Genomic DNA, 15,241 nt, shown 5'->3' with positions numbered 1-15,241 from the left:
ATGGCCTTTTCTGGTTATCTGATGCCACCTATAGGGAGACAGCCCACTGCACCACACTGTCTTTCTCCTCTCCCTTGACTGAAGGCAGCCTTCATTTCAGTGTAGGTGGTGAAAGGTCTCTGAATAGGAGGGTGTGTGTGTGTACCTGCCAGGGAGTGAGGGAAATGTGCAGCTTTTCTACCGAACATACCAAGACTATCCGTGAGAATGGGACATCCAGGAATTCAATTTGCTCCCCTGGAGTCAAGCAAGGTCAGCTGCCTTGAACAGACTGCTGCAGTTTCTCAAATGACCACAGATGGACATGACAGTGAAGCCTACCCCTAGTGGAGCAGGCCACTTGGGCTCACATTGCTTCATTTTAGTGACTCATGATGAGTCTCCCTCGTGTACCAGACAATGCAGCATAAACATGTTTTGTAGAAGGACGTGCATCTCAGGAGTGGGAAAAATGCTCTCCTGCACCTAAGCTGTTGCTCGAACATGGGGGCCGCCTGGGGCGGGGGTGAGGAGGGGAAGGAGAGGTTTGTGTGCTCATGTGCTGGCAAGGGAGGTGGGCAAAGGGAGTGGGATGGATGGGAGAGGAAAGAAGGGAATAGGAGGATGAGAGAAATCAAGCGAAAGAGGCAGAACGGGAGGGGAGCTGAAACAAGCAGAATATGGACGTCTTCCTCGTTCCAGGCAGCTTTACATACCGTGTCTTGTCATCTTCATCTTCGCATTAACCCTTGAAGCAGGCAGATCGTCCTTTTTATCTCTTATTTTGAAGAAGGGGAGAAGAAGGTGGGTCTGGGGATTTCACTTGGGCCTCTGACTCAAATTCAGTTCTCTTCAGCGCAGAGGGATACAGGGGAAAAGAGGCAGATGGACGACAGTGGATGGATATGCAGCAGAGAGCGGGGCCAGGACAGAGAAGCAGAGACCAAAGAGAGACACCGAGACAGCAGCAAAGGCCCTAAGGACGGGAAATGCAGACAGAGACGGATGGAAGGAGCGGATCACAGAACAGGAGAGACGGAGAGGCAGACGCGAGAGCAAACTCGTGCACGTGATTTAGTCAGGAGTGAGGGTGGCAGAGCGAAAGTGAGCTGGGTCTTGCTGATGGTACGCATGATGTAAAATGGTACGATATTCCAGATGGCAGGAACTGGAGAGGACAATCTTCCACTGTCCCAGGAAGCCTACTCTGCCCACCAGCCTAGAGCTGAGGCTAAGTTTGAGGAAGGGACCCCTCTGCAGCAGAGTACAGATGTCATATGCCCTGCCCTGGCTCTCTCCATTTCCCCCAGTTTCTGGTTGGGAGAAGGCCAAAATCAGTGCTTGTGAGTGTCTGGACCGCCTTGCAGTCTGGCGAGGATGGCACAGGCAGAGGGCACGATGCATGCGTGCAGCCCGCTGTACCCTGTGCACGCCTGCAAACTCATTACTCTTTTTAATTCTATAAATGAAATTTGACTTTAAACTCACAAAGATAGCTGATGCTTGGGGAAAAACATCAATGCATCTTTTTTTTTGTGAAGAACTCTTTTGCAAAATGAGTAATTACCCTCTGCTTAATTTATTTTGTATATTTCATTTTGCTGTTTCAGGTTTTGTGCAGGCGGGGGGACGACTGCATTATTAATCACCGTGTGTTCTGAATGGGACGAGTCTATATTTTATCCTCACAGCATCCTTGTGAATGGGAGAGGACGGGGCATATGTTCCTCATCTTCTGGGAGACAGGATGAGGCTCAGAGAGACGAAGGAGCTAGAGCAAGGCCACTCGTTAACCGGTGGGGAAACAGAGCTGAGGGTCCCATGGCGAAACTACCCCCCGCCCAGCCTTGTGTTCCCCCTGCACCTGTAAGCTCCAGCACAGTGTGGTGGGTGGCCAGGGAGAGCCACCAAGGCGGGCTGTTTTGAGTGAGATACAGGGTCACGTTGAACTTCTCCATCTTACCTGGCATAGTGTCGGGGAGCCCTGACTCCAGAGTCACACAGAAAGGGGTTCGGATCCAGACCCTGTTGTGTTCCCGCTGTGTCATCTGGAAGCCAGTCATAACCTCTGAGTGTTTCGGTTTCCTCATCTGTAAAACCAGGACATTAGCACCTGATTCACAGAATACTTGAAAGGATTAATGCATGCTTAATGAGAGCCATATGGGACTCCCTGGTGGCTCAGTGGTAAAGAATCCACCTGCCAGTGCAGGAGACACAAGAGATTTGGGTTTGATCCCTGGGTTGGAAAGATCCCTGGAGTAGGAAAAGGCAACCCACTCCAGTATTCTTGCCTGGGAAATCCCTAGGACAGAGGAGCCTGGCTGGCTACAGTCTGTGGGGTCTCAAAGAGTTGGACACGATTGAAGCAACTGAGTACACATGCACATATTTTAACCTTATCTTTTCCCCAAATTACAACCTAGGGACCCAGGGTAAGAGTTATGGTCAGGGGAGGACATTAAAACAACTAGTGTCCTAATAATAGTCATGATGATAGCAGGTTACGATTCTGGAGCCCACACCGGGAAAACATTCTTGGTGTTGTTCAGTGCGAGGAGAAGGCCTGATTAACGTCATTATAGGACTGAAGAAACCACGTCTTGGCCAGAGACCAGAAATTATACAAAGCCACAGAGCCCTTAGGGGACAAATGAAGGGTCTGGAGCCTGTTCTAAGCCCAGCTCTTGTCTTCTCTGCTTTAAACCACCTCTCCCCATGCATAACGCTTGGATTCATCATTGGGGAATGAGTATTTATGAGAGAGGACACTGAGGTTTCCAGGGGCTGTTTCCCCGCTCCTGTAGAACTAGGATGGGATTTCTTACTGCCCGATCCAGCTGACCCAGTGTTCCTGCTGGTCCGGAGAGACAAAAGGGCTGTGATGTCCCATTTACTCTCTGACCTGCCTCCACACCCATCCTTTCCTCTTCTTGAAAACTCCTTCTTCCCCTTTAGAGAGAGTTGGTGCAGCCTGGGACAGCCTCACAGTCTCTGGAACCAGCCGCCTAGATTCTGGTCCTCTTTGCCCTGTGACTCTAGGTAAGCAAGTTACTTAGCCCCTCTGGGCCTCAGTCTCCTCATCTGTAAGGTGGGTTTGAAAAAAGAACCTACTTTATAGGCTTGCGAGGGTCACATGAGTGAATCTAAATAGAGAAATTCCAACACTACCTGGCAGTTATGAATCCCAGGGTTCTCCTCTTCACTGGTGAGCCTCTGGCCTAGGGGCAGAATTTGAAGCTCCTTCTTCTGGGTCCTGTAGCTCTTTGCACACACTCCCCTCTCCAGTCTGAAAAACACCTCGCGGTAATGTATTTTCTTCTCAGTCTCCCCACTCAAGAGTCATTGTGTGAAGGCAGAGACCCGGATGGATTCATCTCTCTGCACGAATCCCACCCGTGCTGGGCACAGAGGGATTGTACAGAGAAGGGAAGATAGTCTGAAGAAGTAACAGTCTTTCCCGAGATGAGCAAAGACCACGTGGGAGGGGAAAGAAAGGATCTAGCCCAACAGTAAGCCCAGGAGAAGAGTCGCAGCCTCGAGGTGCCAAGGGCACCCGGCCAGGGAGACATCACAGCCTGGGGGTGTCCAGCCTGGACGGCAGCCTCGGGGTGACGGCAGTGCTGGCAGGAATGGTCGCGACGCCAGTAACAGCTGCACGCGTTGAATGCTGCATTCGTGGCTGGTGATGTGGTCCTTGCTTTAATGTGTTCTCTCTGACCCTTGTGACAGTTTTTGAAGCTGGGTTTAAGATGTCCATTTTCTGATAAAGAAACTGAGGTGCAGAGAAGTGTGGCAATATATCCAGGCCGCTCGGTCCGAGAGCAGGAGACCTAAGGTTCAGCCACGGGTTGCTTTGATTCCACATTGATGCTCTTTCCCTTTCCTGGGCTGCGACCCTTGACCCCCCTCCAGCCCATTCCAGGCTGATCTGAGGGCCTTGGATGATGCAGGCTCTGAGGTGCAGGGTAAGGGGTGGTGGATGGCAGCCCCTTGCCCAGCAGGGCTAGCTCTGTGCATGCCTGTTAGGAATCCCATGCTGCTTAATTCAAACCAGATTCTTTCTGGTTATTGGAGATGTCTGTGTCTCTATCTGTTCCAGGCTTTTAGATTGTTTTCACCCTTTTCCACCCGCCATAATTTTAAGGGATTCTCTTACTTCCATGCTTTCCCCCAGACCCTTATTTGTAGATAATTGTGTGTCGGGGCAGCAGGCGGGGAGGCACTCAGGGATGGAGGAGGCTGGGAAGAGAGAGGATGGAGCTGGTGGAGAGGAGTCACCATGGCTAAAACCTTGCAGGGGGAGTCCTAGCATGGCCTGGCTGGTGGCCTTTCAGAGCTCCAGCCATCCCACATGGGTCTGCCCACATGAGCTGAGTCAACAGCCAATTAGTCCCTATGTAGCCTTGATTAAGGACTGTGATCTCCATCAGACCCGGTCACCAGCCTGTGTCACCACCACCTTTTAGCCTGTGTGTTTTTTTGTTTTTTTCTTCTTGATCTCAAAGGCACAATTAGGAAGGGCAACAAGGCAGCTGAGATGCAGGCATCCACGTTTGCCTCAAATGCTTTGGGAAGGATAAGGCCAGCATGTCTCACTGCAGCAGCTTAAAAGAAAGGGTGGGCATCAGAGACACCCACCAAGGTTGCCTAGGATGTCATCAAGGCCGACCTCCTCACTGTACAGATAGAGAAACTGAGTCCCAGGGAGGGGGGAGACCTGCCCTCTTCTAAAGTCCTCTTCACTTCATAAAGGTCTGAATTATGTCTTGTTATTTCACTCCAATGGTGTTTCTCTGACTCCTAAACCTCTATTCTCCAAACTCCTGAGCCTCCCATACACACCCTGCCTCCAGCTCCAACCCCCCAGGAAATGCTGACCTCGGGGCGTAATAGCAGAGCACGTTAGAGATAGAACCAAGAACTGGAATCTGAACAAGATTTGGAAGGTGATTTGGGGATTTCTGAGTACTAGTTACTCATCTTACAGATGGGAAAACCGAGGCCTGGATAAGTGGAGTCATTTGCCCAAGTTTGCACAGGGGTCAGCGCTGTAAAATGTATTCCCTGATGACACTGCTTGTATTCAAAACTGCCCAAATGATCTCATTCCCTCCCTAGATAATTATTTTGCCCCTTGGTTTTCCCTTCGTTTCCTATTTCCTGTCAAGCCCTGGTCTCTCGTCTGTTGAGCATGTTTCTCTCACTTCTCTGGCTCTGCGTTTCTCAAGAAGAAAGGTCAGGGCAGACCCACTGCACGAAGTAGGTCCTGGTGTGCAAATGAGTCTCACACAGCCCTGTTCTTATCAGGAAACCCAGGGGCAGTTAGAACAGGAAAGGTACAGGGAGGGAGAGTAATCGGTAAGGGGGGAGATTGGCTAGGCCAGTTATGAAGGACTTTGTAGTTTGCCAGGACTTATGAACTCTATTGTGAAAGCACCTGGCAAGCCCCTGGGGAGTTTTTGAGATGCGACCGGGGTGCTCCGAAAAGGTGGCCGGCCGCCACTCAGGTTGATGGGCAGACACTGAAAGTAGGGCTCCAGTGGTAAGACTTTTTCAGTGGTGCGCATGGCCGGCACCAGGGAGAGGCAGGAAGGGATGGCTTCAAGTGACAAACAAGAGGTAGGGTTAGTGGGATTCAGGTGCTGTGTGGATTTTCAGTGGTGCGCATGGCCGGCGCCAGGGAGAGGCGGGAAGGAATGGCTTCAAGTGACAAACAAGAGGTAGGGTTAGTGGGATTCAGGTGCTGTGTGGATTTTCAGTGGTGCGCATGGCCAGCACCAGGGAGAGGCGGGAAGGAATGGCTTCAAGTGACAAACAAGAGGTAGGGTTAGTGGGATTCAGGTGCTGTGTGGATTTTCAGTGGTGCGCATGGCCGGCACCAGGGAGAGGCGGGAAGGAATGGCTTCAAGTGACAAACAAGACGTAGGGTTAGTGGGATTCAGGTGCTGTGTGGATTCAGTTCAGTTCAGTCGCTCAGTTGTGTCCTACTCTTTGCAACCCCTTGGACTGCAGCACGCCATGCTTCCCTGTCCATCACTAACTCTTGGAGTTCGCTCAAACTCAAGTCCATTGAGTTGGTGATGCCATCCAACCATCCCATCCTCTGTCGTGCCCCTTATCTTTCTGCCCTCAATCTTTCCCAGCATCAAGGTCTTTTCCAGTGAGTCAGTTCTTTGCATCAGGTAGCCAAAGGATTGGAGTTTCAGCTTCAGCATCAGTCCTTCCAATGAATACCCAGGACTGATTTCCTTTAGGATGTACTGGTTGGATCTCCTTGCTGTCCAGGGGACTCTCAAGAGTCTTCTCCAACACCACAGTTCAAAAGCATCAATTCTTCGGCACTCAACTTTCTTTATGGTTCAGCTCTCACATCCATACATGACTACTGGAAAAACCATAGTTTTGACTAGATGGACCTTTGTCAGCAAAGTAATGTCTGAGCCTCTTCTGCTCTGTGTGAGGTCCCGGGTTCATTCCCCCACATCTAAATAAACAGCCTAGGGTTTATTATTGACTATAGATGAGTGGTATTGATTTTTAAAATATTTACTGTTTAGGTCTCTTAAGCCCCATTTATAGAGTCCTCATTTTATGTTACATGAATTCTCTTGGGTAGGGAAAAACAGAACCCCTCAATTGTGAGCAATCTGAGTTTCTCTTGTGTGGGGCTCTCCTAAACTGCTTCTAAGTTGACAGTACTTTCATTCTCATCATATGAAGCCTGTGGGCTGGTGAAATGGTTCAGAGTGCGCACCCTGAAATCCTCTTGCTTTGTCCTGGATCTGCCACACAGAAGCATGAACTTCATCAAGTGGCTTCGCTGCTCTGAGTTTGCTTCCTAACTGGTAATGAGGCTGGTATCACCTTTCTGCTGGACGATCAGTGATGCATTTGGGAAGTCCTTGGTGCAGTCTGTGGCATATTTCTTGTTGCTGAAAACATCATTAGCTATGTCACTTGTTTTGGTTTGGTTTGGTTAATTTTCCCCCCCGGACCTGTGCATGAGTGCTAAGTTGCTGCAGTCATGTCTGACTCTTTGCGATTCTATGGACTGTAGCTCACAAGGCTATTGTTTCCATAGGGATTCTCCAGGCAAGAATACTAGAGTAGGTTGCCACGCCCTCCTCAGGGGATCGAACCCATGTGTCTTACATCTCCTGCGTTGCCAGGCAGGTTCTTTACCCGTAGTGCCACCGGGGAAGTCCATCCTGTAGGTTTAGATCAGCATAAATAATGCATTCACAGATAGTAATAGTAGCATTCATTTGTAGTGCCAAAAAGTTGAGGGAAGACACACACACACACAGACGCCCATCAATAATGGCCCCTGCATTGCAGGCTGATTCTTTACAGATGAGCCACCAGGGAAGGAAGCCCCCTTTTATCCTAGACAGGAGGGGCCAATTTAGCATCTTGTTTTAATGGAAAGAATAAATGCTTTCTAGATGAACGATGGTCTCAATTTCAAGGTGTGTCCTTTGCCAAGCCAAAGGAACCTCAGTTTCTTTATCCATATGTTTGGGGCAGCTTGGATGAAATACTCTCCAAGCTGGTCCGCATGTTCCATGAAAAACATCTTGTGCTCGCCTATAGCCCCTTCTAGAAGGACACAGGCGCTGATGAGGGCATCAGCCAGAGGGTGCCATCTTCTCCAGACCCCACAGCCCAGAGGGGCTGGTCCCCCACCCATGAGAGTGCCAGATGAGCGTAAAAGCTGCTTCCTAACCCTGCCCCGCTGGCTGGCTCCCTTCCTCCCACCCTATCATCCCCTATGATTCCATTTTCACTTGCTTCCGACTCGGTCATCACTTATCACAGGCCAGGGACACTGGCTGCTGTTCATTTTCTCATTCACTCTACTTGTCACTGCAGCTTGAGAAGACATTTCCCTGGGCCCTCAGAACAAGTGTGCATGGCATCCTTCCCCGTTCTGACTCCCACTGGGCCACCTGGGGCGTCTACCCTTCTGTGTCACCTGGCCAGGCATGTGGTGGGGGAGACAGGGGCTGGGCATAACACGACCGGGGGCCTGCTTTGTGCTAGGGGTGGTGAAGACGCTTGACATACGCCATCGCGTGTCATCTTGCAGACCACGCTCATGGCTCGTACCGGGAGGAAGGCTCTCTGGCCTCACTGTAAAATCAAGAAACTGAAGTTCAGACTCATCTGGTCACTTGCCCAAGGTCGTAGAATCAGATCTTCCCGGCTCCTGCTGTGAAGTTTCTAATCACAAACATCATAACAATAAACATAACCACAAGGGCAAGGCAAGGGGAGCTGCCTTTAATTTGACGACTCTCATGAGTGAGAATACACAGGTTAGAGAAGAGGACGCACGTTCCAACTGCCTGCACTGATCATTTCCAGAATCATCCGTGGCGTCAGGATTCCCAAAATTCCAAGAACACTAAAGGTTCAGAATTACTCTTCCAGATATCCCCTATTCAAAAGTAGATACTTTATATAGTGATTGCATTGAATTATATTACCCATGTGATGAAGGGTTATTGGGTTGATTTCTAGGTAATAGTGATAAGCTTCAGGGATGCATCAGACCTTCTGTTAATTGAGTAGCTACTATGTACCAGCCTTACCCAAGTATAGGGTTGGCCACAAAGTTCAGTTGGGTTTTTCTGTAGCATCTTATGACATCCATGACACGCTGGGAGGAAGATACCATTTAACTCCTTTAAGTGACATGAAGCGGAGGCTCAGAGAAGGTGACTAAACTGGCCAAGCTTGTGAACAGAGGAGCAAACAGCCAAGGCTAGGATCTCTCTGACTCGTTCCCAAGCCATGTGGTGGCTCTCTCTAAGAGGATGTGGTTTAAGCGAGTGTGGAAGAGGGCATAGGCATAGGAGATCAGGGGGTGCTGCAGGAACCTTTTTCCCATGGTAGACTGAATGATGGTCAACTTGTCATCTCTCTAGAGTACTATTATGCATGTACATCCTTGGCATGCTTGGTAGTGAGAAAAGTGAGATTTCATCCCTGCCCTGCCTTCAGGCTTGGCTCAAGAGTTGCTCTGGCCAGTGGGTTGGTAGAAGACATAATATGGAATGAAGTTTGGAATGTGCTGTGGCCGGCCTTGCTCTCTTACATCCCTGCCTCTTGCCATGAGAAAACCACATTCCAAGTAGTGGCTGGTCCAAGGAGGATGAGGGTTATGCAGAGCAGAGTGGAAGCAACTGAACTTGGCGCTAAGTGCAGCTGAGTCCCAGCTGGATCAGTCCATCCAGAGGTGGAGCAGAGCAGAAGACTGCTTAGAGTTACTGACAATAAAATTCTGTGGGTTTCGTTACACAGCGTCAGTATAGCAAAAGCTGTCTGATGTACCTCAGACCTATATTTCCTCCTATGAATAATGACCTGATTGCTTTTTTAACCCTTAGTACCAGAGATCAAATTGCCAACATCCGTTGGATCATAAGAAAAAGAGAATTCCAAAAAACATCTACTTCTGCTTTATTTGACTACACCAAAGCTTTTGACTGTGTGGATCACAACAAAATTCTTCAAGAGATGGGAATACAAGATCAATAGTAAAGAGTCCTAGTAAGTAGCCCACAGTGGCTCTGCTGCTGCTGCTGCTGCTGCTAAGTCACTTCAGTCGTGTCCGACTCTGTGTGACCCCATAGACAGAAGTCCACCAGGGTCCCCCGTCCAGTAACTGGTAAAAGGACCTACCTGCCAATGCAGGAGATGAAAGAGACACGGGTTCAATCACTGGGTCAGAAAGATCGCCTGAAGAAAGAAATGGCAACCTGCTCCAGTATTCTTACCTGGAAAATTCTATGGACACAGAGCCTGATTTCAGGGCTACAGTCTATGGGGTCGCAAAGAGTTGGCCACGACTGAGCACGTGTGCGCATGCGCATATACACCCCCACACTAACGAGCGCTGTGAAAATACGCTAATCAAATTCCCTTATAGGAGCCACTTTGATGGAGAGATTAAGCCTTTTTAAGGTCTGCATTATCAGTCACGTGTAAGTTCGTGTTTTTAATGTGTTCAGGATACTTTAAATCATTATATTTAAAAAATAGTTTCTGTTTTTAAATGTAATACATTCTCATTATAGGAAACTTAGAAATGTCAAAGGCATATAAAGGAAAAAAAATCAGGAGAATGTTGCTGGATGTATTAAGTATTGAGAGCACCAGTGTAGTGGAAAGGATGCTGGAGTAACAGCCAAGAGTCCTGGGTGCTAATGTGACTCATTAAGAGGCTAATCCACTTATTTAGCTAAATGTCTTCACATTCTGAGCTCGAGTTTCCCCATCTGAAAGGTGAAGCTGGGAAGATTTGAACTAGATGAGCTGTACGAGCCTATTCTGTTCTGATGTGAAACAGAAATTCTGTTTTAACCATTTCATCAACTTTTTTTGCCCTTTCCATTTCCTCAGCAAATACCTGTCATGGATGTAAGAAAGTCTTCTTCTAGTCTTCAGCAAAATCATCATTATTCTAAAGGAATTCAGCCTGAATTCATGATAATTGCAGTATATTTATTTATATATTCACTAATTCATCCAGTCATTCACTCATCCATTCAGCAAATGAGTCTCCAGCCCTTCATCAGACGTGATATAACTACTCGGATATGGAGATGATTAAGAAAAGGTTTTTGCAATCAAGAGACTCCTAGTTTAGTGGGAGAAACAGGCAAAAAATGTCCCTATCCCTTTGACATAGGCATTACTGTTGTGAAGTATTTGTTGTTGTTTAGTTGCTAAGTTGCATCCTGCTCTTTGTGACCCCATGGGCTGTAGCCTACCAGGCTCCTCCTGCCATGAGATTTCCCAGGCAGGAATGCTGGAGTGGGTTGCCATTTCCTTCTCCAGGGGGTGTTCCTGATCCAGGGACTGAACCCACATCTCCTTCTTGGCAGGTGGATCCTTTACTACTGTGCCACCTGGAATCTCCATTGTGAAGTGTACCCCTGGATTTCTGTATGTGCCAGGCAGATGCTGGGTGCAGTGGGGAGCTGGATGGCAGCCGTCCGTTTTTCCAAGGCGCATCTCCTGTAGTGACAGGTGTCAGGGCGCCCGGCTGTTCACAGTGAGAACAGGAAAAGCAAGTCGGCATGTGTCCCTGGAGAGCTGGCCTTCAGCAGTCTGGCCACCCTGGATGCAAAGGCAGGATCGAGGCTGGGACGCACCCAGGAAAGGGGTTAACCCTCAAGTCCTGCTGTCAGAGACTTGCATATTTCAAGAAGGTAATGCTTGACTGTGAATAGTGGAGAGTTCGCTGAGCCAGCAAAATGGGAAGTGGTGGAGGTCAATAAACCAATACCCATGGCATTGAGGGAAATCCTGCCAGAGACACACGGCCCAGCTGCTCAAAGTGATCAAAGTTAAGGTTAAAACAAGGAGTGTCCAGAAAGCTGCTGCTGCAGCTAAGTCACTTCAGTCATGTCCGACTCTGTGCGACCCCATAGACGGCAGCCCACCAGGCTCCCCCGTCCCTGGGATTCTCCAGGCAAGAGTACTGGAGTGGGTGCCATTGCCTTCTCCAATGCATGAAAGGGAAAAGTGAAAGTGAAGTCGCTCAGTAGTGTCCAACTCTTTGCTACTCCATGGACTGTAGCCTACAGGCTCTTCCGTCCATGGGATTTTCCAGGCAAGAGTACTGGAGTGGGGTGCCATTGCCTTCTCCATCCAGAAAGCTAGAGGTGAGCAATTTGGAAAGGCAGTGTAAATGACTGGTTCTCCCTGGTGCCCAGAAGTGATGAACATCTATTCCAAGCTTCCATTTTGCAGATGAGGAAACTGAGTCCCAGCATGGAGGAGGGTACCTATCCAGCATCCCTAGCTAAGGTGCAAGCATACGTCAGAAGCTAGTTGCCATCTTGGAAGGGAAAGAGGCGGAAATGAATTTATTGAGCATCTTCTCACTATCTGCCTGAGCCATCAGTTGTACACTTCCCTCCTTCAGTTTCTTCTTGCATCAGCTCCGAGTGATTGGCTGAACTGACATTCTCACTGAGACCCAAATGGTGAAGCGACCTCTTCCCCAAGACCATGCATCTGGGGAGAGAGAAAGTGAGGATTGGAACCGGGGCCTGTGTGTCTCCAGCACTCCTGCTTTTCCCTCTCGCTCACTTCCTGTTCTCCAGGCAGCCTCCAGCGTGGATATTTCTCATTTGCAAAATACACATTTGTTGTATAATGAGCGACAGTAATTAATGATCCATTGCAAGGCAGGGGAAACTTGCCTAGTAAGCACACACGAAGGAAAGCGAAAAATATGGCAGCGCCCTTTTTATCTGTATAGGTTTCTCATTCTCACTAATATTCCCAAAACGAGAGAAGGGGAGGAAAAATGGCCTGCGCCCTGTCCCGAGTCACTGATAGGAGAGACAGGAACCTCAGCCCTTCCATGGAGAAGAGCCCCCTGCCCCACCAGCTCCTGGCTCACCCCTGCCCAACTTCCCGTCCCTGTGCCAGAGGTAACCACTTTGCCTCTCCTGTTATGAATCACGGAGTCTGTGGCTTGTGGCAGATCATAAATCAGGCATGGGAGTCTCGAGGACAAATCCCAGGACTTTTAATCTTTAATATTAGACGTGCTTAAAGTGGTGAATATTTCATGAAGGGACTGTTGCATTTTTACACATCATTAGTGACTCCTGCCCCTCCCCCTCGGGTCGATTATTCTGATCCAAATCTCAAGGATCTCCGCTCTTTCCCTCCGTTGTTTTCCTTCCCTCCGGCAACAGTCAGTCCATTAGGTTGCACATGCTTGCAGCACGGGCACTCAGTGGAAGCCCCTGGGGGTGTTACTGGAGGGGAGAATTACAGAGCGCGCCCCTGCCTGCAGGCCGCACCCTCCTCGCACTTGCTAGGCGTCCAGGGGAGAGGGGCGGTGCATCCGTCTGTCTCTTCTCTATTTCTCCTTCTCCCGCTGTCTTTCAACAATCTTGTTCTGAATATTTTGAATATTCCCTCTGATCCATTCTTTCCTCCACGTTATATCTTACTACCCTTTCAGTTTAACCAACACTTATGAAGCCCAGGCTGTTTACCAGATACTTGCTGATGCTGAGTATACAAAGATTAAGCAGCACTGGAGTATATAAAACGAATGAAAGTATTAACACTCGGAATACTTTGTATAAGGTCAAATGCCTAACATTGATAATGAATCAGGGAAGACAATAAGGCTATTTGATGAATGCAAACAGTTTTTCAAAAGGAGTTAATGGGTGATAGTTAGAGAACCTGTGTTACCCTGGCTTAGAGTTCACTGCTATGTTTTGTTTTGATTGCAGAAGGTTGAGAAAACTGATTCCTAAGACTCGAAGTTGTTAAAAGCATGAGCTTGTTAGCACCTCGTCTCTCAGTCTCAGGATCCTAGTCAATGAAACAAAGATGATAGGAGAATTTTTTTTAATGAGGACTGCATAAAATCCATTTATCTGGCCACCAGATTTAATGCGACAGAGCTCTCCAGTGTCCTCAGTTCTAGCGTGTAATATCTGAGTGTTTACTCTTCATTGTTTTTATTATTAAGGAGATTTCAAAATAAAATGTCTTAAGGAACATTAAAATCTAAAAGTTTCAAAGTCTGAATCTCCTACATTAAGCTAGATGTTTCCGTGAAACATGATTTGAAAATACTTGGGTCAAGCCAACCAGAATGACCGTAGGACTGAAGAACTGCAGTCATACTTGACTGGCTCTAAGGAGTGGTACAGTATTTCACAAGCTTTTTTTAATAGAATCTATTTTTGGTAAAGCATCTGGGAACATTCTACAACTGCATCTTAGGAAAATCTAACAACTAATCGAATCAAAACATTTTCCCCCAGCGTTAAGGAGTGAGCAGTGAAGCAAGACTGACAGTAGCAGAAAGGCAGGACTCCTCCAGAAATTGTCTCTGAAGACGCATCGGGAAACAGGACACGTGTGCCCAGAATGCACTTGGCCAGTGGGAAACTATACTTAGGGCAGCATCGGATGCTAGCGAGGCTGTGTCCAACCACGTATAAGGCATGGCCAGAAAAGGACAACGCATGGATACATGGATGGATGGATGGTTTGGCAGATGGAAGGGAAGGGGACAGGAGGGAAACTGAGTGGTGGGGACTGAGGCAAGTAAAACTAGTAAGACCAGCAACAACACGACAAAATAAAGTCTGGAGACGGTAGATGGAAACAATGTTTCCACAAGAGGAAATCAGAGGTATTGTATTTGGAAGAGGTGGCATTTGATTTGGGGCTTATAAATGAATGTGAATTGTTCATTCAGGTGGAGAGAATTCAATTTTCTGATTACAGTTTTAGCACAAGAGTACTTTATCATAATTTAAATATTTGAAAACAGGACGTCCGTGTGTAGCCACCTGCTCACTCTCTGTCTCATTAAGTCACGAGCTCCTTCAGCACCTGGCTTGCACCTTTGACCTCTGCACCCCCAGTGCTGAGCAGAGAGCTCGGCGGGGAGGCTGGCCAGGGCTTGCTGAGTGGATGAGTGAGTGAATGAACAACGAATGAACTCTGTTAACCGCAGTGGCAGGTGGGCTAGAACATTCTCTCTCCATGGCCTTTGCTAAGACGAGGCGGCTCACTTTATTTTCCAAGAAAACAAGGACACCAGGAAAGAAGGCTGTTTGGGGCAGGCAGGATTTCACAAGTTCCTTTCCTCTTTTGGCTTTCAGGAGAGTGCAGCTGTCACGAAGGCTATGCCCCTGACCCGGTTCACAGACACCTGTGTGTACGCAGTGACTGGGGGCAGAGTGAAGGGTGAGTAGCAAAGAGCATCAGGCAAGACAGCGACTGCGGGGTCCTCCACTGCCCCCACAGAGGACGCTTCCTTTGCAATGGCTGTGTCCCTGGGGAAGTGAATCCTATTTCCCACTGATTCCCATTTTAGTATTAAAGGTCATGACTGATGACAGATCTTCTAGAGAACAAATGCTAAGTGTAGCTCACCCTCCCAAACCATAAGTATTCAAAGGACACTCTCTTGAGTGGACTAATGAAGGAGAAGAATCACATATTTTATACATAAACTCCAAAAGGGACAAAGAGGACTTTGAAATGCTGAGGCCTTCTGTGAAATGGAGACTCAGTTCAGTTAGTTCAGTTCAGTCGCTCAGTCATGTCCAACTCTTTGCAACCCCATGAATCACAGCACGCCAGGCCTCCCTGTCCATCACCAACTCCTGGAGTTCACTCAGACTCATGTCCATCGAGTCAGTGATGACATCCAGCCATCTCATTCTCTGTCGTCCCCGTCTCCTCCCACCCCCAG

General features: G+C 48.3%; 1 protein-coding gene across 1 annotated transcript in view; it reads left to right on the top strand.

Moving 5' to 3' along the window:
- Positions 1–15,241, top strand: part of ASTN2 (astrotactin 2) — a 1,049,203-nt gene that overhangs the window by 477,134 nt on the left and 556,828 nt on the right. Inside the window, exon 8 of the mRNA XM_055427750.2 lies at positions 14,646–14,730. Coding sequence (XP_055283725.2) covers positions 14,646–14,730 — 85 coding nt within the window. The remainder of the gene's footprint in view (positions 1–14,645; positions 14,731–15,241) is intronic.

This window comes from Moschus berezovskii, chromosome 7 (genome assembly GCF_049115385.1).
Source record: "Moschus berezovskii isolate FMDL1 chromosome 7, NW_MosBer_1.0, whole genome shotgun sequence".
Classification (NCBI taxonomy): Eukaryota; Metazoa; Chordata; class Mammalia; order Artiodactyla; family Moschidae; genus Moschus; species Moschus berezovskii.
This window is presented reverse-complemented; position numbering and strand designations above follow the sequence as displayed.